This window comes from Vulpes vulpes, chromosome 15 (assembly GCF_048418805.1).
Source record: "Vulpes vulpes isolate BD-2025 chromosome 15, VulVul3, whole genome shotgun sequence".
Classification (NCBI taxonomy): Eukaryota; Metazoa; Chordata; class Mammalia; order Carnivora; family Canidae; genus Vulpes; species Vulpes vulpes.
Window position 1 is genome coordinate 105,804,298 of NC_132794.1, and position 26,900 is coordinate 105,831,197.

Consider the following 26,900-nt stretch of genomic DNA (forward strand, 5'->3'; position numbering starts at 1 on the left):
TTTCACAAGCAGATTTTTTCATTAGTTGTCTTAAATGTCCTCTGAATGCCTAAGTGGTCCTCACAGGGTGGTTGTGAGGTGTAAATTAAATAATGCATAAATAGAAAACATTCTGGCTTGACTTTAGCCTCTACCCAAATACTCAAATGTCATTTTCTACCCCAACCAAAGCTCCAGCCCTCGGAAGGGGTGTCTTACACATGGAGGGCGTTCACATCTCTGTCGAAGCATGTCCACTCCCAAAGGCCTGGAAACCACTCTCTGAACGACTTTTCGAAACTACTTTCACAGGGAAGTGAGTCTGCAGGTCTTACGATACACCGGCTGCAATACATCAAAGAAGAGGCATCCTACATATTTTTCAAAGACAAGCAGGACTCATGTACAAATGCGTGCATCGTGCAGTCTTATCTGCAACAAGAAATCACCGACAACTGAATTAAGATTAAACACTTTAATCAACTATAATAAATTGATAGTTATATATTATATAAAAATTCTGATTCATGCATCAGATTACATAAATTATACAACCGTCACATTATGCAATGCTTACAGACTTTTGGGTTCGTACCTGCAAAAATGTATACAAGTTACCAGAGCATTTTACTTAATAGGATGTAATACTCTTCAGTTATAAATAATGCTTATTATCTTTCAAGTACCTGCTAAATATATATACACTTCTAGATCTGCAGCATTTTTTTTTTTTTGTACCTCAAAATACAAACCACCTGGAAGCTTCAAAGATTAACAGGTCCAATGTATCATTTTTTACAGACTTCCATTCCATTGTAAGAGTGGAAATTTTCGACACAGAAAATAAATGAAATAAAATGTCAACTCTAGTTTAATGCTTGAAAGCTTCTACACTTCTTATTAAATACATCAGAAAACCCTTCATATGCAGATTAATTAGTTAAGGTGCTACCTATTGCATATTAAATACTTCCAATGATTGCATCTGGATTATTAAAGTTATAAATCTGTGAAAACGGGGGCTTTCGATGTGTGCTGACAGACCCTTACATCTCCATGAACCAGCGGCACTGTGGTCCTTTACCTCTTACTTCAAAAGGATCGAGTGAATGAGCATGCTTTATACTTCACTTACACACACACATACATACACGCGCGCACGCGCGCGCACACACAACACCTACCATATCTATAAGACGTATGAGTACATGGACATCAAAAAGTTTCTGCTTGAATTACAAATCCAAAGTAGTTTGCTTCTCCTAAAAGGCTACAGAGGAAAATAAAAGCTCTAGTGTAACAATTACTAGATACATTAAAGACAGCAGGTTTTTTTTTGTTTTTAAGATTCTCTTTGCTCAAGAATAAGCACCCTTGTGGGGGTGGTAGGTGGTGGTGGAGGGGTTGTGAGGGTGGAGGAATAGGTGAAGGGAAGATGTGAGGAAAGCAAGTCTGTCACTAATGAGCTGAGTTTTACTTAGGTTTCCATTCATGAAATCCTTTTAAATACAAGGCAACATTTTCACAGCTGGAAAATTACAACAAAATCTTCATTTACTGCCAAAAGCAATAGATGTAGTTATGCCTAATCTAAGGATAATACTACATTCATGGGAGAATGGCAAAACTAGGTTCAATGCACAATATAGCAGCAAAAAGCAATACTCAAACATTTTTCATGAATGGGTGACAAGTCACTTTATATACAATTCTAAGATATAACCCTGGTATTTGGTAAATGAAACTCGAAGCCTAAGTGGTAGGACAGTATATTCAATACTCTCAAAGCCAAATTTTAGAACTGGAAGGGGAAATGGTTGTAAAACAATACTGTTTTGAAAATAATAGCAGAAATACTTTAATCAGTAACAGAGATAGGTTAGCTTAAGACAGGTTCAGGATAAATATTGATTCTGTGATTTAAAAAAATTCTCTTACAATGGGAATATTCTTCAGCATGCATTTTTTTAAGCCTAAAAGCAAAATGTTTTAAGTCTACTGTGCTGTGTGCATTATTGAATGAGTGCATGTCTTTTATTTCTATTTCTAAACTACTAACAAAATATGCCAATAGAATATCTGAAAGTTACATTTTGGAGAAATTAACTGAAGGTGATTTTTTTGGCTTTTTTTCCCCCTATAATGCTAGAAACTAAAATTACTCTGTTTGCACTTCTGTCCAAATACAGGAAACACAGACATGTGTACTTGAGAATTCATTTTTACTTTTTGGTTTGAGTGTTTTATGTGGACCAATTATGAAAACATGTAATACGTTTGACTCTAGGTCACGAGCGGAAGTTCATAAACATTGCAGAACATTTTCAGGCAGTGACAAGTGCAGATTCAGATTTCAGTACAATTCTTGTCTCAGATTGAAAGATAAAAATATTGATTCAGTTATAACCAAATCATTCACGTCTGATAAATCTAATCCTTAACAGTTTCATCCTGGTGTGGAGCCTCTCCTTAGAAATGAATTTCCTCATAAAAAGAATAGTAGTATTTGAACAATACTTTATAACGAATTCTATTTACATAAAACATATCCCCAATACAAAACTGACATCTTGGTTCATTTTATAAAGAACAAATTTGGCCGAAGCATATTAAAATATCTCCAGATAATCTGTCATAATACTGAAAACGCATGGATATTAGTATTTTAAAAAGTATAAGAAGAGTTTCAGTTATACCAACAGAAAAAAAGTGCTAAGAATTTTGTAATATTTAATAACATATTAACTAAAAATGGCACCCTGTTAGAAAATAATAATTACTAAGACCTCAAATGAGAAAATAGCATTCTAAACCAGATTTTGAGGTTTACTACAGAAATTTATAAATGGAAAAAAAAAGTTGGTAAAAGATATTTTTCCTTCTCCACTTCATTTAAAAAAATTATTCAATTTTTTGTATTTAGGAAAAGTTCTCAGAATTTCAAAATGTATGCTCTCATAGGAAAACTAAAGAAACTCAGAAAATACAAACGAGCAATTTTAGCTCATGAATATACACTTGGCCAAGTATTATCTGATTCAAAATATTAAAATGAGCAAAACTATTCTATCTGCTTTGTACTGAATTTTCAATAAAGTCTTTGTGGAGAAAAATATTAGACAAAAATGCAGTTCATTAAAAGCCTGGAGGATACATGTCTCCATATACAGGTGAATTTTTCCATTTAAAACCAGAGACACGGATTCAGGGTTTCATAGTAAGTATTTTAGATTTTTAAGGGAAAAAATAGATGATGAGTAATATTTTCGTACCATTTTTTTCACTTTACATTCCAGGCTAATTCAGTACAAATATATCAAGATAATTCACGCAAGTGCCTGATATTTTGGGGGTGTGGATTTTATAAAAAGAGCGTACATATAATTTTGCAATAAACCAATTCTTAAGGGTGGCCAAAGAATAGTAGATAGTGCCATGCGAGTGAAGTTCTGTTCCAAGAACTCACTCCTCCTTCAGTGACTCTTATTTTGGTTCAAGACCCAAATGCAACCATCTGTTCTATTATTTACGTAACTTGAAACCAAGCCGAATTCTTCATTCCTAAAATTTGCCCATTGCTTTGGGTTATCAGGCATCAGACGATCACCTACTTTTTTCCCCTTTGAATTACTTTCAGATCTAACTTCCTAATATTTTCTTTGCTAGGGATTTAAGGGCATTCAGAATCTCAACAAAACAGACTACATGAGCTTCTCTCCTACTTACACAGAATTCAAGTATTAAGATAAAAAATCACTCAAGAAATTCGTACTCTTGTGACACTAGTCAAGTTTCCTATAATATGTCATGCTTTGAAAAAAAAAAAAAAACAAAACCCAAAACCCTTTGGATCATTCCTTTGAGAAAAAGAGCAAAACATCTGATGCTGGAATAATATATAGGAGCAGCTCATTTTGAAACGAAGATTTGCCAAGTCAAGAGTGATCTGAAGCAGCTTCCCTATAACAAACTGTGCTAGTAGCAATGATGATTTGTTCTGCATCGATAGAGCACACATAGATTTTCAAATTAAGAAACTGGTATCCTAATTTTAGAGGCAATCAGTTGTTTTTAAATGTTCTAAAAACACATGTATCTATGAGGTATATGCATGTATTTTATATACAAAGATACATGAACATATATATTCATGTACATATATATGCATATAAAATATGAACTTTTTTTTTTAGTGTTATACTGAACGGTATTCCTGCAGCTAATTATGTCTACAAACGGACTTCTGAGAAACCAGCCACAGCATCAATTCTGCTTTATGAGCTCTATTCCTGAGGAATAATAAGTCACATCCTTCTGAAGCTGTCCCTAGGCCTACGGCAGGTTAGTAGCCCAGTGCCAGCACCTAAGTGAATCCTAAAGAACTGCTTATTCATTGGGAATCTTGCCTGTTTTCACTTTAAATGTTTAAATTGTTTAGCTCACTTCAGAGGTCACTCTTGATGGTCCCTGCTAATATTTACAGGTAAAATAACTTTTTGCAATGGAGTGGAGTATGTAATGAAGCCTGATAATGTAGTTTCTTGCAGTGCCAAGATTTTCTGCTTTCTTTTGCTCTTTCTTCTTTCCTTTTTGCCCCTCATCACACATGTTGTACAACTGGCTTATTAACTGTTGGCGAACTTGCCAGCCTTCCTGGATGGTTCGTATGGCACTCTGAGGATACTGGGTGTTTCCTCCATGACCCTGACGAGGAGATTGTCGATGTAGTCCTCGAGTTCCCGGATGTGCGTGTCTTTCCTCCTGAGGAGCTCCTTGTGCTTCACGAGCTCCTGTAGGACCTCCTCATAGGTCAGACCACGGTACCCTGCAGTGGCATCAAAAGGGTTGCTGTCCTGGAGCAGGAGAAAGATGGGTCATTTTAGGAGACAGAACATGGCAGTGGGGGGCAAGTTAAGAATGATTTTGAACTTCAACTTTTGATTTTTCAAATTATGATCAAGTTTCTTCTGTGCCCTTGCCTAGAACCAAGACGACAGTTCACACCATGGCTGGCCAGTCCTGAGGCAAGAACTAGGGCAGGTGCACCATAGCCTTGACTGTAATTCTAAATCCTTCTAGAACCATGTTTTACATTGTGGACAATGTCCTCATATATGAAATTGACTATATCATTTAGGACTAAGTGAAGAGATAAACTGTTATGTAACACATATAATTAAAAGAGGTAAAAGACTAAAGATCTCTAAGAGTCTACAACTGGAAAAACTCTAGGAAGCTACTGAGAACTATACATTTGGACAATGGCTTAGCCCTCATGGAACTGCTGCTGATGGACTATGGTTTAATGTTATGACTCTGGCTTTTGACTGAAGATGATTTCAAGAAGCAGTGGTGTCAAGTGTGCTTCTCCACTTTACCATGATATGTTCAAAGCATTCAAGATTAAATCAATGAGCAGCCTTGTAAGAAGCCCCATGGGAGTAGCTTCTGTTATAATTTAGAGGCAAACAAAGCTTTTTCTCCCCTGAGTAACCAGTCTAATTCCTCCTCCTAAGTGCTAATACCTATATAACTTATTTCCCTTTTTGCCCTGGTCATTAGGAAACTCAGAATTCACCTACAATCATGTTAAGTAAACTCAGGATTAGTATATCTGCATTCTCTCCTTTCAGTTATCTACTTATTTTGCTAAGCTTATTCTATCGAATATCCTTTCTTACACAAAAATAATAAACTAAATGGAAAAAGACATTAAAGCAATTCATTTTTATTACAAATCAGTCTAATATTAAAAGAAAAAATATCTGCCAGAAATTTAATCAAAACAGCACTGGAACATCATCTACGGTGTATAGGATTTAGAGTTTTCATTATATGAAACAGAACACACAAATATTAAGGAGCAACCTTTATGCCTTTTTATACATAGTTCTATCTTTAAAACTCAACAACTTAGAAATGGTTTTTATCACTTTCTTTCAAAACTTTTGCATCTGGCTTTAAGGAAAATAAACCCTAACAACTGAGGAAATTGGTCTTGCTCTTAAGGAATAATTGTAGGTAATCTATTTCATGGAGGATGGTGAACAGGGACTAGGAGGTGAATGCAGAAAGGCCTTTCTCTCTCTCTCTTTTTTTTTTTTCATTGGATTAAATTTGTCTTTATGCATTTTCAGGATCTACTTATTTGACATGCATCTAGTGCTCAGCGGGGAAAGCCAAAGTGTCACCTTTTACAGGTGCCTTGACTTTGCCATCCAGAGAAACACCTGAAGTACAGATATCAGTTTGATGTTTACGTTCCTAAAGTCATTCCCTTCCCTAGGAAAAGGGAAAAATTCAGGAATGATAATTGCCCCAATCCCATGGAATCTCTCATGTTCTATAAAGAAGATAGAGCTCACGCTAGGTCTTCAGGGACTCTGCCGAGAAGAAGTGGCTGACGGGCATCCCAAGCAGTGGGCTCTGCTTGTTTAAAGGAGGAAAGAGGGTTGAAGGCACAGAGGAGTCAGGAGCAGGTGATCAGGGCAGAATGGTGGCTGGAGAGCAAGGTTCAGGGCATCATCTGGGGAGGCTGAGATAGGAGGTTTCAACAGACCCTCAAGGATACTGGGGGCTATTGTTAAAGGACTTTCAGACTTACTGCAACAGGAAATAGGAAGCCACTGATGGTTTCTAAACAGGGGCAGGTTGGGACTGGGGTGAAGTTCTAGGAAAATTAAAATGGCAGCAGTAGGTAGGATCATTTGGAGGGGCTGAGAGTCGTTGTCAAGCTACTGAAACATTAAAGACAAGTTAGTAAAAGCCTCCACCAGATTAACAGGATGAAGAGAGGGGATGCCAACGGAAAGTGAGCTTACATTCTATATGATTTAAAACAACTCATTTTAGTATTAGAAACTGGGAACAGATGCAACTTTAGCAGCTGTATTATCTTTGTCCCTCAAAAGCATTTAAGAATATTGCTTTATCACAACTCTGGACACAAGTGTTGGTTTACATTTTCTTCTCTTTCAATCTTTCATAATAGTAAGAGTATATACACACACATACACACGCACACACAATTCACGTATTTACTAATTTATTTAATTGGTCATGAGCAGTTTAGAGATATAAAACTTACAATTTCCTAGCCACATTCTTATTAAACATTTATTATATTAAGCAGATTTCTGTAGAAAAGATAAGACACAGTATTGAGGTAAGTACATTTTTAAAATTTATTAAAAATCAGCTAAACTTTCTTACTGTAACCTAAGTAATTCTGCATAGATTTGAGACAGATACCGGTCCAGGCCTCACTTCCCTTATCTGATAAATGAGATGTTCTCCACGGTTCCTTTCAACTCTAAAATTTCCTGGTCTACAAAGTAATTTTTTTTTCTGAACTGCATTTTAGAAAAGTAGTAACATCCAACTAATACGATTTCATTTATCTAATAAAATGTGTACGGAAAAATAGGTGTTCTTGTGTGAATTGCTGGGGTTAATGAAATCGAACTAAATGGGCTTCATTACTGACTAGTTGACTGTTTTATGGGTTTTCTTCGTTTAACATAGTAACACTCTCTCTAATCTTAATCAAATTACACATATATGAACTGATTTCTCCAAACTAATTAAATGATGATACAGTTAGCAAATAATTTATATTGTTATATTTAACACCACACCAGTACTACCAGATAATGTGATTGAAGCCTTTTTAAAAAAAAACATTCATTGCTGTAAAGACAATGAGGATGAAAGACGTGTGGAAAAATTCTTATTCTGACATATGCAGTTTACATTATTGCTATGATACGAATCAATCTAACAATTTAATCTCTCAAAATAATTAATTATCATCCCAGGATACTGTTCAATGCTTTAAAGCCATAATCTAGAGTAGAGAAGCCATTATTTGGCTTATATTTCCCTTCACAACCATGTAATACTTATATACAGAGAGATTTCCTGGAAATACATTTCTGACCTTTCCAGTACATTTTCCATTTGTCCTTTTATGTGAAAAATTTCCCCCAAATTTCTGCATCAAGTTTCTAGGCAGGAAAACATCTTAGAAACACATGTACTATAAACTATATTCTGGAAAAGAATATAAAATAATTAAAAACAGTTTTGTGCTTAGTTCCAGGTTTTATCTCATATTTGAAAAGCAATTATTTAATCCTTCTAATTTTAGGCGTAAGATTCTCCAACTGACTGACATACTCAATACATATATACATATGTACCACCCCTTCTACTGTTGATATAGTTCCCAATAAACTAATAAAGATTAATATTAATCCACGAATAGGAAATTAAACCATTTTCTGGTCACAAAAATTATTTTGCTTGAAGAGGAAAACTCTCAGGCAAATACAAAAATCACTTCTTTTTCCAAAAGATACTTCTAATACTGTTCTTGGAAGAACTTCTGAAATTGAGAAACCTCCAAACTGGTAGAGACTCAAATGACCTACAGTGGGACTCCGGAGGACTCGGTATTTACTCCCCTGGCACTCTGCACAGATAGCACATGTGTTTTTAAGATGTCTTGAATTTCAATGTAAATTTGTTTTCTCTCTTCTCCTTTCACAACCAATCCTTTGTCATTCCGGACCGAACCTCGGCTAAAAATTGCCATACACAGATATCAGAAAATAGGGAGTAGGTGAGAGATCGGTTAGAATTATTACATGAAGTTTCCTAATTTTCAAGAACAGAGTTGTACAGAAGACTTCAGAGAATCACTACTGATCTATTTTTACTTCACACATAGCCTAGCCTTTTAAACTAGGAAATGTATATTTTTTGCGATATTTAAATTTCAACAAAAGCAAATTATCAGGATTCAAAATAACTGGAGATTTAAAGACAGGTTGTCCTGGTAACCAAATCTTGGTGGGGTACTAACTGACATCCAAGGCAGCTAGAGGAGAGAGAGAGAGATAAGATGAAGGCTTGGCATTCTCTGATCATCTCATTATTGTTCTAATGAGGAACTTTGCTCTGGGAATATCATCTCAGCTACTTTCACATCTTTTGTCCTACTGCCTTCATCTCCCTTTCAGTTCTTAATTAGGCCTTAAAGAGCTCGCACTGCCCTTTCAACTGGCTACTGCTCCTGTTTAAACACTGTGCTTTCACAGACAGGTGTTGGCATTAGCATGTAAGACATACAAACTTAATTACAAAATACTACGTCCAGAAGGGGAAAAAAATAACTTGGTGGATGGCTATTATTGGAGAACTTAATGTAAATTACTTCAAACATCTTATAATCTTCAACATAAAAATTGCTCAAATACTTTTCCTCAGTAACGCTCTGTAGAAGGGATGAGCTTTCTCCTCTTAATTGTATCCTGCAGTAAATTAACAACACCTAGTAATCCTTTCACTGTCATTTAGAATAGTTAGTATTCCAGAGAAAAATAATCACACATCAAGGATTCTTTTATCACCTTTAAATCCCTTAACTAAAACAATTTTCACATTTTATTTCTTTTAAGAATTCTAAGGATGCTTTTACAGCAATAAATTACAAGATTGGGAAAAGTACATTTACAAGCACAGAGAAATTGTAATTAAGGTGACTTCATAAACAATGGCTGCACATTAGATCGATTTTTTGATGTTGCATTTTGTTTGAGATTAAGTAACCGCCTGATAGAATTCATTTTACTATCTGATCAAAGGCTGACTTCATATATTCTGACATTTCTCGCCAGACTGCCATATTCTAAAGACTTGAGTATTTATGAAACATCAAAACTTATAAATCATTTACATAAAACAGCAAAAACGCAGTACAAAGTCCTCTGCTTCTATAATGTTTTCTACAATTTTAAGTACAAATAACTACATTTAGAAAGGTTTATACACCATTCCACAGTGACTTCTAGGCATATCACATCATAGAAAAATTGATATGTTATTGCTTTAAAAGATTCTTATTCTACATCTGGATCACACACACTTTAGGGACAGATGGTTCAAACAGCAACCACCAGCCTCTTGGAATAAAGGCTCTATTTCTGTTATTCAGTGAGAAGTCAGTTTTCTACCAAGAACATGTGCCCATATTTTTGTAAAGTAACTTACTCTCTAGGTTTTATGCATTTAGAATTGACTGCGGATGCAGTGGAACTCTGAACAATCAAACCTGGACTTCAAATAATAATAAAATGAAGTTGAGATATCTGAATAGTCCTTGCAAAATCTGTGAGCTAATGCAGTTGGTCGCTTCCAAGTCTGTTAATATATTTGGTTTTGTTCTAAGAAGGTAAGTGTCCTAAAGGCTCTTTCAAAGCCTCTCCTGGTTAACTAGATCTCTTGCCAGGATGCTTTTCCCATTGTTGGATGTTAACAAGGCAGTTTTATTCTTTGATTTTTGCCACAACAACAACAAAAAAGGTTCATTTTCTCCACATGCTCTTATTTCATAATTATAATGTTGACCTTGACACACAACTTTCACATTAATCTTAAAAGCCTGTAAACAAAATATGTGGATTCTAAATTGGCTTCAATTAGAACTATAATATTTGCTTGAATTTCTATAGATTATAGAGTTGCACACCCTATCGTATATAGAGACAAAGTTGGAATTTTGCTTTTCTTTCTCACCCACACTACCGCATTAAACTACAATCCAAAGGTAACTCGGGGATTCAGGATGAAGGTCTTTTTAAAAATGTATGCCAGAAGGAAGGCCAGCTTGTGGCTTCTTTTCTGAAATGCACTAGCCCCTCGGCAACTTACCGGGATTTTCCTGAGGTCCTCATTGCTTGTCGGATTCATATGAAAACTAAGGAACAAAGGACAGACACAAATGTTAAAAGTGTATCGCACAGTCCACGTGGTTGAGGAAACATAAAAACAGAACCTTTCTAACCAACACAACTTTTAAAGTCCTAAATCACATGGATGAATGAAACTTAATCCAGGATGCAGGAGAAAAACAATACTCACTCAACCTTCTAAAGCATCTACAATTTTAAACTCTAAAGGAAAGCCCTCCGGTTATTATCAGAACTGAAGAACTGTACCTCTAAATACAGGGTTTCTGAAGATCTTTAAATGTAAGTGATTTTACCCTGCAAGATAGTTTACAAAACTGAATTTTATCACATTATATACATGCACTCACTCACCTTAGACCCTTCGGATATATAGACTGTGGAGAATCCAATAAATTTAAGTTGGAAAGACTGCAGAATACCAGTTAAAGCAATCTTTTTTTTAAAAAAAGTATACAGGTATTAGAAAAATTAACTTTTAAACACAATCCTATCAATGAGAATGAATTCAGAATTGTATGAACTATTGCTGCCATTAATGTGATTTCTAAGAAAGTGGTCTCCAAAGATTTAAATATCCAAATGGTCTAAAATACAATGGATTTCTTCCATGCAGAGAGTCAGAGAACATCACAGCCGAATGCTATAATCGTTTCCTTCTTTGAAACATGTCCATTAGGAAGGGACTGCAACCAAAAAGAGGCTAAACTTCAAAGTCATCTGATGAGTAAATATTTCATCATTGCCATTCAAGTTTAACTTTTACCCGGCACTTAAGAGTACTGCTCATTAGAGCCTCGACAAAGCATTACTGTCCTAGGAACCTTTTTGTCCCCCTCCCCTCCAAAAAAGACTTAACTGTAAAATGGACAGTTTTTTCATTATCTGTGCTTTTTCAGCCTAATACTTGAATCTTTTGAAAAAAATTCACTTTTATGATGTTTGACGGTGTGCCTACAAAGTCCAAACACCAACTATAACAGCTCAACAATCTCTACTCCTACAGGTACCTGTCCCAAGCTGTAAAACCACACACGTTCATGTACCTGCACAAGAGAATGCCCCACGTGTCCAACGTTTCATTTGTTATGACTAAGATTTGTAGTATGAGCGTCCTGAACTGACTGCTGACTTTTGCTAGCTAGAACTCTGTGGATAAATTATTTCAGGAGAGCTGGGTGACACAGAAGAGGAGATGAAAACATGTTTTAAACACCCACAGATGAACACCGCATCAGCAGGCTGATGCAGCTGACCCATTTCCTCATTCACGGTCTTTATGGTGTTCTGTATGGTTCCAGGCTAGAGTCAGTGTACCAGCCCTTAGGAGCCCGACAAAAGAGCGGCTTAAAAGAAATTAACAAAAATAAAATCCAGAAAGCCATGATCACATGGCACACCTCGGCCTGGAGTGCCATTGAAGCAGCTGCTAACATTTGTGGTCCCTGTCCTCCTTGATTTCCAGTCCAAGGCAGTCATCATCAGGTTAGTCCCCAGGGCCTAACCTCTCCTGGCTATCATCTCCTGGCCCATTGTTTTCTAACAGTCAAGAAGGACATCCTGCTGCATGTCTCTCCATCCAAATGACAACATGATTTATACTCAGGTCTGCAGTACACCAACCACAGTGGTTCAAGGAGAAAAGTGACTCACAGGCCCCCAGGGCCAACGGGCGTGAATTCAAATCCAGACTCTGCCCTAATCTTGCTGTGTGACCCTGAGCAAGTCACTTAACTTTGTGTCATCTGTCAAATGGGGATGGCAACACTCCCTGCCTATGAGACTACTGTAAGATGAAATGAGTCAACAACATGTAAAACATTTAGCACAGTGACTAACAGAACATGTTCAGTAAATTATTTTATTTAAGAAACATTTACATAGCACTTAGACTGTGCCAGATACTATTCTGAGCACTTTACCAAAATTAACCCATTTAATCTTGATCACCCATAAGGTAGGTAGGATTTTTCATTTTCAGAGTAAGGAAACGAGTTACAGAGAGGTTTGGTAGCTTGAGTGTGGCCATACAGTCAGGAAGAGGTGGGGGAAGGTGTCTGGCTCTAGAATCTGCCCTCCTACCTGTGACACACAGCCCCTTGGCCTGCTCTCTGCACACAGATCTTAGTGAGCCCTGGCTGTACTGCTGAAGCCCTGAACAGACAGGACACATGGATTACTCAGAAAATAAAATGCCATCTCATTCTGAGGTGCACATGCAGAGCTGCACCCCTGGAAGGAGGAGAGCATACTCAAGAGTCTAATTTTTAGATCACATGGAAGAAGGCAATGTCCCATCATAGCAGTTAGCTAAGGATGGCCAAAGTCAAGGAAAAAGTAGGATTTAAAATTATATGAAGAGTAGGTTTGGCAGAGAAGGAGGGCTCTGCAAATAGACACGTGGCCTGGGGCTTCGAGACAGCAGGGCCATTGTAGGACACCGAAGAGACTAGAACATGAGGTCATGGGTGGGAAGCAGCCCTTAAAGGCTCTTGATGCAAAACTTGATGCAAAAGATGGGACTCTTGGACCCGATCCCTCAGAGCAGTGGGCAAGTTTCTGACCAACTTAATCTTCTTTTACAAATGCTATTTAGACAATCCATGTCTGGTAGTATAACCCATACCCATTAACAATTGACAGTAATGATCACTGGATGAGTATCATCAACAATATGATGACTGTGTAAATATCATTCTACGTCTCAGGAAGAAATTAGTGACCTGACAAACAGAAATGCCAGCGTTATATTTATCATAATGAAGATTTTTAGAAAACAGACGCCAAGGACACAGAGTTTATCAAAATCACAAAACTACCAATATGTAACATACAGTAGCTTTAGCCTCTGGAAATAAAGAGCAGCTCAGTGACAGCCTGAAAAATGTCTGCAAAGTCTCAAGAATGCTGAAACCACAAAGGTTGCACACTGGAAGGGGAAAGGGTGTCGTGCGCGGCAAGCCCCAGCTCCCCCCATTATCACTGCCAGCAGAGCACAGAGCAGAGCAGAGAGAGGGCTCTTGCTCAGGGCATTGTCTGCAATCTAAAGGCACAGCCCCTCCCTTGTGGTCGGCTTTATTTTCACACACTGACGTGTCAAACACAGGACACAGTCAGTCATTCATGGCTGCCTTTTTTGATCTGTCCTGAAGGGGGGAAAAAGAGTTAACTGAACTGGATTGAATTAGCTTGGTGAAAAAATAAAATGTCTCTATTTATCGAAGTGTGGCACCAATTTGTGTTATCTTTCTCTTTGGACTGCTGTCCTCCTGTCAGACAAGATATCGAATAATACAGTCTGACTGCTCAACTAAGTTGTTGACAGGTTAAGGGAAATGGTGTTTTTAATCAGGTGTAAGATAAACTTGGACATGCTCCTACTGAAAAAGTCTATATACAAACTTTAACTTTATGATTAAAAAAAAATTAGTTTGAGAAATCAAAACTGAAAGAGTTTGGGGGTGACAGAGAACTTTAAAGCAAACTTTAAATGGATGAAAATATTTTAAATTCCTACTTTCAAAAATATCTTAAGCTAAGAAGGTATTTTACCTTAACGTTCTAAAGTTTGTAAGAAGAAGCTGATTTTTTACAACATATTTCCCAAATTTTCAAGAATTTTTTTCCAAGTAAACTCTAATTTATAAGTTTGAAGTGAATACCACTCAAATATATTTCAAGGAATCATTAGTATCTCTTACATAACATCATTTATTAATTTATTTTGAAATTAAAATAAATACCGAGTAAAGAAATAACTGGGGAGGACTTGAAACTGTCCTAACATATCTGCTTTGGACCAGCCTTCCACAGATAGGCCAGAAAGGCCAAACAATCTTTACAACCTCCGAATCATTCAAGCACTTGGCAGCGATCATTTTCTTCTTCACCCTTCCTTTTCTCTAACAAATACATTCTTTTGGAACAAGAATATCTAAGAGTAGAGACTGTTGAGAATTAAAAATGTATAAAGTGCTTGTCAAGAAAAAAAAAAACCCACAGAAGAACAAAGATCTATTAAATCTGATTAACTGAGTGTAAAACAATGCAAACTGTAAATTCCTGACTCTAGGACCTTAAATCTTTCAGTAAGAAGTCATGTAACAACGCTTGAAGCTCTTCTGGAGGCATTTAAAAACAAGTATTATTTCATCTTCCATAATATCTCTTTCCAAGCCCCATCATTGCTGAAATTATGAAGCTAAATACATTTCTGGCCTACACCTTGATCCATTTTTGTATTCAAGAAGTGAATTCAAGTTATTTGCAATATCCAGGAGGTGGATTTCCAGCCCCACCTGGCTGGAAGGGGACAAAGAAGGAAGGGGGTGGGTAGTAGAGGAGTAACTTTCTCAAACAACATTCAATTTCTTATTGTGTATGGGAAGTAAGTATAACTTCAGACTATCACAGAAGAACTTCTAAGATCATTTTCAAAGCATACCATCCTATTGATTTCCCTGTTTAACTGTGAGAGTAGGCACTAGAGACCCAGGCCTTCACTTTGGTGACGAATGTAGTTGGGAGAAGACAACATAACATAAAACTTTGCAATGAATCTGAAAAAAGGAAAAGAAAAAAATACCCCACTTACTGTGAAGAAAGTGTATAATTCTTTATCATTACAAATAATAATGATAGTATGCCTTATTGCAAATGATATTTTATTGACTTTAGCTGTGGTACCAGGCACCTTTCAGAGCACTTTACATGTTAACTTACTTAATTCTTGTAACGTGCTGTTTTTACTTCCATTTACAGAAGGGGAAAGATGCACAGAGAGGTTAAGCAGCTTACTCAAGGTAACACAGTTATTAAGTGGCAGGGTCAAGATTCAAGGAAAGACAGCCAAACTCCACAGTCCAAGCTCTTTAGCCAGGAACTGTGCTTCTTCCCCCCACCCTCCAACGTGTTCTGAACTCTTCAGCTGTGCCGTGAGCTCAGAGAGGGTTTGCTTCAGCAGTCCAGGACAATTTCCTGAGGTTTCTCCCAATCAGAAGTGATTAAGAAAAAAAAAAAAAAAAAGAAGTGATTAAGAGAAGTCCAAGGCAATCTTAAAGAGGTAGAACACAGGCTGAAAAGCAAGAGGTTTGGAAATAACCAAGCCCACTGTTCTGTTCCACAGGCCCCTCCCTGCGCCCTAGGAGGCTGATGTCTGCAGAGTGCTTCATCTGGGCTGCTTTGCCCAGTGGCTTCCGGTTACTCTCTGCCCTGGGAGGCACCTGCAAGAGACAGGGGATAGAAGGAAGGGGAGGTAGGGTATTTATCGCCCCCACTCCCGGTTCATGTCACTGCTGCCGCAGGCCCTCCCTGCTGTGCTACAGGTTTAAGCAGTAGCTTCTCTATAAACAGCCACAGATGAGCTACAGCTGTCCCTTCACACCTAATACAGCAGTCCCTTCCAGACACTGCTGGCTCCTGGTGCAATACCTTCCCTCTGCGCCATCCTTAACCCCAGGCACCCCTCTGGAAATGGTCTCTCACTAAATGTTCTCCAATTATCCGTTTTGAGCGTGTCATTTGTTTCCTGCTGGGATGCTATAACCGATACAAGAATATACAATAAATGCCATAAACTATTAACTTCATAATATAAAGTGGTTAACGACAAAGGTTTATCCTATTTATCTGTTAAAAAGAAGAAAGAGAGAGCCAAAGAAAAACAATATCCCACAATTATTCATATGAATTATCTACACTTCCCTTTGCCCTTCATTTTCTGGCTTTTGCTCTATCACTACTTATTTTAACACTCCTTTCTTTCTTCCAAGAATATACACCGTCTTCTACTTTGTAAATGATAATTCACATTTACATGCTGGCCACAAAAAAAGTTCCTGGCCTTCATTTAACAACACTTTTCACATTCATAGAGCTAGAGTACTTTATGTTCAAATGATTTTCAATTCAGAATTACATTATTAAAGACTGATTGCTCTTGCAGTTTGGAAATGGCGTAATGGCTTAAAGTGACTTGAATTTGAATAATACCACCTCATATTTATATACTACCTTACATCCCAAACAGAATTTCTCTAGATATAGTTCCAAAGGAAGAGTGGGATATGGCTACTCTCGGTCAGATCCATTCAATCAAAAATCCCATCTGATCAATTTCATCTTCTGATTCCCCCACTTTTCACCTGCTTTTTGGACCCACTACCAGCCCAACTGTTCCCTCATTTATTGTGTTTACTCACCTCTCCCACCAGAGCATGTTCACTGCCTCTTACCCCTCCTACAATTGCCCCATTTTTATCTTGCCAATTTCTAGTCCTTCCTGAGGAACCCCTGCTGACTCTGTTACTCACTCACCTCCTGTAATCTAAAACACATCCCCCATCACCAGTACTCACTGCTGCTTTTATAAAGGTCACCAACAAACTATTTTTACCAAAGGCAACAGCCTCTTTCTCTTTAACCCCTCAGCTCCATCTGATACCAGTGACTTGTTCTTTCTTTTTAAGACTCTCTTTTGAGATACCTAGTAGCCGAGATTTTCTATGTTTCCAATTACTCCTTTTCCTTGTCATCTTCCTCTTCTCACTCCTATGAGAGAGACACTGGATATTTCTTAAGGTTCTGCTTTCAGACCTCTTTGTACTCTACCCTGGTGATTTCACATTCTCCCTCCAGTGCCCCTGCCACCACAATACAGTGTGACTGCTGGTGTGACTGCTCAGTCTTTTATCTTCCACTACAGCTGTATTATCCTTTGAATACCACCTTTACAAATGTCTGTTTAAAGTCCTGGATTGGATATCTTACCTGTACCTCAAGGTTAACATGTCCCAAACCAATCATCATCTTGACTTTTGTATCAGTTCTGTCTGATTTTCCAATTTCTGGCATAACCAAGTCTCCTGGTCACCCAAGGTGAAGCCTCAGGAATGCCCTGGACTCCAGCCTTCGGCTTGAAAGCTACTGCCTCATAAGTAAGCTGCCAGATTCTCCCCATTCAGCTTCTGAACATGAATCTTTTTTCCTTGCTACTCAAGGTCACTGCTACCTTTCTGATCACAAGACCATATCCCTCCAGCTCAGGCTATTGCGAACAGCCTCTTACCAGTCTCGGCCAGTCCTTCTTTGTCCAATACAGCCTAAGCAACATGGCTGGGTAGGACACACTAAAGCTCAAATCTAACCTTGTTACTCACCTGTCAAAACACTTGTGGCCTTCAACTTCCTCCTGAACAACAAATTTCTTAGCGTGGCTTTCAAAACCTATTGGATTGGGCTCAAATGATCTTTCCAAACTTACTGCCCATCACCTAGTACCCAGGTACAACCAACTTGCTCTAAATTTCATATTTTTAATAAAGAAATAAGAGATGCCACCTACTTCAAAAAATTAGGATTGAAAGAAGGTTAAAAGAAATGAATTTGAAATGTTTATGACAAAGTGCTATTCAAATATAAGGTAAGTAAACCTACACACAGGACCTTATATCCTTTATAAAAGTTAACTCAAGATTGGTCACAGGCCTAAATGTAAGACATAAAACTGTGAAACTCCTAGAAGATAACATAGGAGGAAATCCAGAGGACCTTGGGTATGGTAAATACCTTTTTAGGTACAAAACCAAGGGCATGATCCATGAAAGAACAAACTGATAAGCTGAACTTCATTAAAAGTTTCTGCTCTGTGAAAGGCATTAAGAGAATGAAAAGATAAGCCACAGGCCGGGAGACAATATTTGCAAAGACATCTGATAAAGGATTATTATCCAAAATATACAAAGAACTCTTAAAACTCAACAATAAGAAAACAAGCGACCCCATGGAAAAATGGGCCCCAAATCTCAAGAGACAACTTCACAAAAGAAGTGACAGATGACAATAAATATATGACCATAACATCATACATTGGGGAAGTGTAAATTAAAATAACAACGAGATATTGGAATGGCCAAAATCCAGATCACTGACAACACAAATGCCAATGAAGATTTGAAGCACCAAGAACTCTCATTTATTGCTGGTGGAAGTGGAAAATGGTATAGTCACTTTGGAAGTTTGTGGTTTCTTACAAAACTAAATATATTCGGGTTTTTCTTTTTTAAGATTTGAGAGTGAGAGAGAGAGAGACAGAGACAGAGAGAGCTCAAAGAGGGAAGGACAGAGGGAGAGAATCTTATGCAGACTCCATGCTGTAATCTCATGACCCTGAGATCATGACCTGAGCCAAAACCAAAGGCCAGGTGCTTAACCAACTGCACTACCCAGCCAACCCACTAAACATACTCTTACAATTCAATCCATGCACAATTACAATTACACTCCGTGGTATTTACCCAAAAGTGTTGAAAATTATGTCCACACAAAAACCTGCACACAGAAGCTTTATTCATAATTGCCAAAGCCTGGAAGTAACCAAAATGCTCTTCAGTAGGCGAATGGATAAATAACCTATAGTACATACAAACAATGGAATACTACTCAGTGCTAAAGAAGAAATGAGTTATCAAGCCATGAAAAAACATGGAGGAACTTTGGGTACACATTACTAAGTGAAAGAAGCCAATCTGAAAAGGAGGGCTACTAACTGTAAGTTTCTAACTATTGGACATTCTGGAAAAGGCAGAAACTATGGAAATAGTAAAAAGATAAGTGGTTTCCAGGGTTCGGGGGAAGGTAGCGGTCAACAGAGCACAAGGGACTTTTAGGGAACTGAAATATTTTATATGATTGTGTAAAGGTAGATACATGTCACTAAACATCTGTCCACCAAACCCACAGAATATACAACACCAAGAGTCAACCCTAATATAAACTAGGGACTTTGCATAATTATGCTGTGTCATCCTAAGTCCATCAATTGTAATAAATGTACCATTCTAGTGGCAGAGGCTATCCATGTGTGGGGGTAGGACACATACTGGAACTTTTTTCTTTTGCTCAATTTTGCTGTAACCTAAACTGCTGTAAAACAAAAACAAAAACAAAAAAACAAAAAAAAAAACATTTTCTTAAAAAATTTGCCTTTTGTGCATTTATCTTAATTCCTGGATTCCCTGCCCCTTCTGCTATAAATTACTTGAATAAAAGAATGATATTTCATTAATCTTTTCAATCCTGGCATCTGACCCAGTATCTACAGCATGGCAGATGCTTAACAAATCTATATCGAATAGATCAATAGTCAGTGCTTAATGAAAATTTCTAAGAACTGAGCTAGTAGTTGGCTGAATAAAACGATGGTAGGTCAACATAAGTTTTAACAAGAAGATATCAAGTCCTCAAAGAGCAGAAGAAATCATTTTTCTGAGTAACAGAGATTAATTATATCTAGACCTGATGGTATATTAATGGAATATTTTTCAGTTCTTTTTAAGACAGAAAGAATTATTCTGATACTTAAAACTGCTACTATGAATTGAAATTGGTGACCCGCAATAAAATCAATTCAACTAGCCAGTTTATCCAGTTTACCAACCAGGTCCACCAGTTTAGGTGTTTGACCACAATACAGATTAATTTGAGATTTTTCTGGTAAATCCTGAAAACATGTATTCCACAAAAGCTCTATGTTAAAGGAGTTTAAAGAAATGTTCTTTAATGATATTCTTTATAAAAGCTCTAAACAATAAAGTGTCCAAAAAGAGATTCCACTAACACAACCTGTAGCATATTTCAGTTGTATTACATGTGCAAAAGGGCTTAAGAGACAAGGTATAACTCAATATCGCTTTTTCCTTCTTTTTAGGAAAAGAAAAAAAAATCAGCACCAAATCAAATTAATGATATTATAGATTAAAATACTACATTATCTCTCCTGGGACTGGGCACACTCACTGAATACCTGAATGGCAAAACAAAACCTAATACATAAATGTCTATGGGGATTAACTGTAATTTACTCATTAATATTCTCACAGGATGTCTTTCATGAGATCTCATAGGCAAGACAATTAAAAACTGTGGTCAATGGAGATCATGGACAGCAAATTCAGAGCAAGCTGCTTTTCAATCATGAATAGTAATGAATATGTCATCGAAGAAGTCCTAAAACTTGAGGATTTAAAGAGATCTATGAAATTATGGAGTATTTCAAGAATCTCATATTCACTACAGTTTAACTTACCATTTTCTCCTGGTGAAGAAATAAAAATTATTTTAAGTACATTCCCAAATTTCCAAACATATGGCTTGTGTGATTAGCCTTTTCCTGGGAGAGGCTGAGGGCTGAAGATTATCTGGGCACAGGGAACTTCTCCATGAGGGGCAAGCCAGGCAGGTTGGGCCTCGGTCCCTCTGGCCTAGCAAAGGAGGTCAGGGAGCCCATAACACCCTAGGCCAAGAGCACCCCAAGCTGGCTCTGTACCTGCGACAAAGTCAAGTTCTAGAAAGGAAGCCACTAGTGCCCTTTGGTCACCGGGAAGGCCATGGATGTTCAAGAGCAGCTTGCAAGGAGGCCCCAGGCCAGAAAGCATCTACTTCCCCTGCTGAGCCTTCAAGGAGAGACTTCATAGGCAGTCAGATTTATGGAGGCCCTCCATTAGGCGACACAAACCCTAGACTCCTGTGCATACGTGCATACTCTTTAGAAGCAGAGCTACTAGGATGACTGGGAGATTTCTAGCCACTCTACACCGTCAGCTGAGATGCCTAGCCTTCAAATCTATTCTTGGTGATCAAGAGCTGGTTTCACAGAGCTATGAAATTATAAAATTTTGCTGGAAAATAATATATTGTTTTACATAAAAATACACTCCCTAGCCCCTCCAAAAGTAGATGAATATAGTGATTTTATTGGAAATTGCATATTATACTGCATCCCTCAGCTAGCTTTTTCTCAATGGTTCTTTGTTTAAAAAAAAAAAAACTAACATTGTAAACACAGGCATCCACTGATTTTTTTTTTACAGTGTACCTTGTAATATTTGCAAATTTCTGCTGCCACAGTAACCTCCCCATTGTCCTGTTCCTACAAGCTATATAAATAAAATTACTTTTCACTGCACACAGTTTTTATTCTGAATCTAACACTCACACTTAGAAAGAAGCTCTCACTGGCATCTTTCTCACTCATTCTGTGTTTCTTCCTATTCAGGCCCATATTATATATGCATTAGCCAGGTCACTGTTCTCTGGGTGTCCCCAAAATTGGTTTTCCGTCGCATCACTCATAGGCCCAAATATCTTTATACTTATAGAATTAGGTGCAAATGCTTCATTCTGGCATGCTAAGTTCCCATTAACAAGGTACCATCTCCACTACTACCTCCGACCCTAACAATTTCAGGTAGGCTGGGTCCCTGATAGCCACTTAAAACACTCATTTTTAATGCACTGCCTGGTCTCATTTTAATCCCCATTCATAAAAGCCCTTTCCTCTCTCCAAAGATCCATCCTTTGAGATTGGGCCAATTGTACCTTTTCCTTGACACCTAGACTGTCTGACCTTACCTATTTAATCACCTGGCATTTTTAGTTCTCTGAGCAGTTAGTCACCCATTAGGGCAATCAGTTACATATTTTGTATCTACCTGCCTTTGATCGAAAGAGATGTTGCCTGATGCATCTTTGTTTCACAATATTAACAGAATTCTTACACAAGACAGGAGAGTAATGTTCATCCCCTATTATCAAGTTCTAAAACGAACATTTTTTTTTTAGCATGTCGCCCTAATACATACTGTCTCCTCACAGTCGAAAGACAAAAGGCACAAAAAAAGTGACATTATAAGACCCTACCTGTCCTTATTATTCCATAAAATAAACTGATGGCAGTACAAAAATACCTTACATTTAAATTTTGGTTATATCTTCTCTTAAGTGAGGAATATTTTTTAAAACTGGAACGACAGAACATTAAAGATGCAATTGATATTATTTCAGGAATATTAGAGAACCTTGAGTTCAGAGACTCCTCTAGCAGAATCTTACATTCTTGGTGAAAATCAGAGAGAAAAGAAGACACTGTCCCTTAACAAAGAAATGAAAGAGCCCACCTTCACATCTTGCTTAGAAGGGATACACTAGGGTCTGTGTGAATTTCCTAAGGCAGGGACAGACCCTTTTTCCAAAGAGGACTCTGGAATGTTCTCAAGGGTTTTCCATAAGCAGCATTTATCCTTCTTATAATAACAGTTTGAACTGCCTTCTTTAACAATTTAATCTAAGCTCAGCTACATGAGTTTAGAAAATATTCACCATGATTTAAGGTAAAGCCAAAGCTTAGCTGTCTACCCTGCGCTGTCCTTACCAGTGCTATGCAAGAATTTCTGAACACAGGATTTTATAGCAATATTGATTATAATACCTTTCCCTTGTAAAGCAATAAAACATATTTTCTACTTAATACAGGGAATATTTTACTTAAACTCAATGTGGTTTAGTTTATTTTATCAAAGATTATTACTGAACATACATCTTGAAAGAAAATAGGAAAGCTATCAAGTTTATTGCTTTCTGCCAAATGTACACATCCTCTACTGGTCAGCAAGAAACATGAGCTCCTAAATTCTATTTTAAGATTTAAGTTGAGAATACATTATTACTTGGAAATAATTTCATTTAACTTATTTAAAGCAATTATTGCAGGTTCTTTAGGTGCTGTCCAATAAGATCATAATGAGAGCTACCATTTCCAGGTTCACCCTGTGGCAAACCACCCTCAGCACTCTATGCACAACACTATTTAATCTCTTCTGTAACACCAAGGTTGCCAAGGTTGTTATCCCATTCTCAGTTTTAAAAAATGAGGCTTAGAAAGGTTAAATAAGGTCATACATCTAGCTATTCAAGACTCAAATCCAGACCTGAATCCTAAATTTGAATTTTTCATACCTATCCTGTATTTCCTTTAGAATATTCTACTATTACTATATCTACATTCTCAATGTTATATTGTAACATCTCTGAGTGGAAGAAGGTAATCAAATATATATTCTGAAACAAATATTAAATTATGTTCAGTATGATTTCCATTTTTAACTTATTTGGGGCATTTAATTTCTTTGAAAATGAAAAAAACTGCATGAAACAAAATATATTGTATATCTCTAGTCAACAAAATATGTGATTAACCTGAACACCCCCATTCCCATTCCAGGATCCATAACAAAGAGGTCATTATACTTAAGGCAGAGCCGCTGCAGGGCACTCACTAATTGGCTCCCTGGTAGCCTAAAGGAGCAAACATACTTCCTCAGGAACCTACCAGGCATAGAGTATACCTAGCTCCAAGACTCCAACTAAAAAAGAGATGACAGAATTACGAAGTAGTGAGTAAAGAGCTTACCAAATAGTGAGTGAAGATACAAGAGTACATAGTCGTTATTTATAAAATATTCCTTCAAAATGCATCTTGCAATTTTTTAAAATAAGCTTTCTTGCTATTTACTGAAATAACTGTACATTCACTCCCCAACTTATAATTTCTTATAATTTCTAAAATTACCAAATTTCTAAGGTTAAAATACATAAAATACATACATTTTTACCTATGTGTGATACATTGTATTTAATATACGCTTATATATTACATTTTAATATTTATATTACAATTACGTTATATATCAATACTATATTTAATACCTCAAATCAAAGAGCACTAATTTATCCTTAAAAATATAAGTTGAAGGAGACAAATGTCAAATGTCTGGATCCCAATATTCTTAGAAACTAGCTAAATGTGTAAAAGGAAAATCATTTCATAATCAAATTAGCTGCTTTACTTTCTATTGCCAGCAGCTATTTAGAACATCTCTACCACAGGTACCACTACTACCACCTATTAAAATATAGAAACAGTACCTGTATTTCGAAAGTTAAAGCTTTATTGCTATGGCAAAAAGTAACCACAGGTGATGGAGTCATAGCGGCCCAAAAGGAAGTGTTCTAAACAGAAAAGTAGTGTTCACAGAAGTAGGGCTAAATATAAAAGAAACAGAAGTTATTCTCCTGTGAGAAACTAACAAAAGGGGTCCAACGGGGACAAGATTTGGTAAAGCCAAAACCGCTGGAGAGAAATACATGTAGTAATTATAATTCTAAGGTGAACACACTTTAAATGCATTAAACCCATAAGCAATTACAGAAATTTGCACTGTTGTGTTCAAAGAAGCCAAGTGTGGTTCAGTATTCAGAAATAGACTCTCAAGAACTGTAGTTAGTGTGCTGATATTAACTTGCTTGTCTTCAACAACTCAAAACACATAATTTCTATCTCTAAAAAAAAGCTCTAAAATGAACAGATAGCACCTCATTAAAACAAAGAAACTCAGAAGTCTCCATCAAGACTGAAATGCCAACTTTGATTCAAAGACAACACACCTGACATTGCTGTAATATGGATCTTCCTTGACTCACAATGGGGTTACATCTCAATAAACCCACTGAAAATGGAAAATACTCTAAATGAAAATGCATTTAATACCCCTAACCTACCAGACATCATTGCTTAGCCCAACCTATCTTAAATGTGCTCAGAACAGTTACTATTAGCCTACAGTTGGGCAAAATCACCTAACACAAAGCCTATTTTATGGTGTTTCTCCTGTAATTTATTGCATACTGTACTGAAAGTGAAAAACAAGATGGCTGAATGGGTGCAGAATGGTTGTAAGTTGTGTGCCCTAGTGATCGCCTGGCTGACTGTAAGCTGCAGGTGCTGCTGCCCAGCCTCACGAGGGAGAATCCAACGGCATATTCCAGGCCTGGGAAAAGGTCAAAATTCAAAATTCTGAAGTATGGTTTCTACCAAATGCATATCAATTTACCATCATAAAGTTGAAAATTCCTAAGTTGAAACATCCTAAGTTGGGGACCGTCTGTACAGCCTTTACAATTCTCTATTTCATCAAATTTAAGACTCCAATTAAGGCCATCATTGGAAAAATCCTCCTCGTTTCTTCTCCTTTACCAATCCCCCACCATCCCGACCTCCACATATAAAAGGGACACATCTCCAAGATGTTCCCTTCTTTCCCATCCTCACTCCCAGGTGACTTCCATCAACTCTCACCTTCACAATCATACTAACTTTCTGACTCATTTTCCTGCCCCAAGTCCTCCCCCTTCCCATTCCAAACCCCACCAGACTCCCTCATGCTACAGGGTTAGTTAATCTGATCAAATCACAATGTAACTTAAAAAATCTTCATGGTTCCCCAATGTCTCTACAAAGCCCAGTCCTTAGCATGGAATGGAGACCTAATATTTACATACCTGTTTCTATGAACTCTAAAAGGAGGAGTAAATATTCCAAAAATAATGCAAATCAAAGTGTCATTTGATTATCGGATCTAAAATTCAGAAAAAATCATCTGGAAGTAGTCACACGGAGGAGGCAACGGAATGGATGAGGAGGCATGCAAGGGCTTTCTTTTTATTCTTAATCTTCCAAGTATAACATGTTTATAATAAAGGTCTGCTGATTGCGGGAGTTTTTCTGAACCAAAATTCAATTCATACCCCCAACAATTTCAAGTTTATGTAGGAAATAACTATACCAAATGTCTGAAATCAAGAATCAGGTCTTCAGCTAGAAAATATCGTAAGAGCATGAGTGAAGCGGTACATATCATGTAAAAACTACACTGGTGATGAACAGCCTCCTCTCTGGCCTAGATTCTGACAGCTTTAAAGGGGATAAAGAAAGTAAGGTCAACTTGGAACAGGCAATTTTAGCCAAAAGGCCACCGGTGAAAACAGAACAAATGTCTACAATAATTCTGAAACATGTAATTTATGTCTTTCCAATGTACTGTTCTCAAAATACACATGTTCATTAATGGCAATTAACACAAATTATTAACCTACATGTAACAAGCTTGTTGGTTTGACAATGAAATAATCCTCTCAAATTCTACCTTAAAAGTTAAAATTTACATATTGATTTGCACTGGAGTCACTGGAATATTATCTTAATGCTTCCCTATCAGAAACCTCAGGACTTACATACTCTATCTTGTATTTGATCATATCATAACAACCTGTTCTCTTTAACTATTGGACTCGCCGCGTTATCCAATGTCCAGTGCCTAAGAGCTCGTTAATTACCTAAACTATATCTCCATAGGTCTTGTTAATTACCCGTCTCCTGTCTCAGAGGACCTTGTTAATAACTTGTACAGTCTCTCTAAAGAGGTCCTAACAACACATTAAAATTAAAGATGCTTTTCTTTTAGCACCTGTCAAGTGCTGTAAATTGAGAAATTTTCA

The 26,900-nt window shown here is 37.1% G+C and overlaps 1 protein-coding gene across 2 annotated transcripts in view; it reads right to left on the reverse strand.

Moving 5' to 3' along the window:
• Window positions 1-439: 439 nt before the first annotated feature.
• RAB11FIP2 (RAB11 family interacting protein 2) overlaps window positions 440-26,900 on the reverse strand; it is a 42,145-nt gene continuing 15,684 nt past the window's right edge. Inside the window, exons 4-5 of one of the 2 annotated variants that reach the window (XM_025994211.2) lie at window positions 10,693-10,738; window positions 440-4,832 (exon numbers count right to left, since the gene is read on the reverse strand). In XM_025994211.2, the coding sequence (XP_025849996.1) occupies window positions 4,605-4,832; window positions 10,693-10,738 (274 nt within the window). In that variant the 3' untranslated portion in view covers window positions 440-4,604. Of the gene's footprint in view, window positions 4,833-8,462; window positions 8,861-10,692; window positions 10,739-26,900 lie in introns of those variants that run through there. The other variant, XM_072740202.1, reaches the window with a different exon arrangement.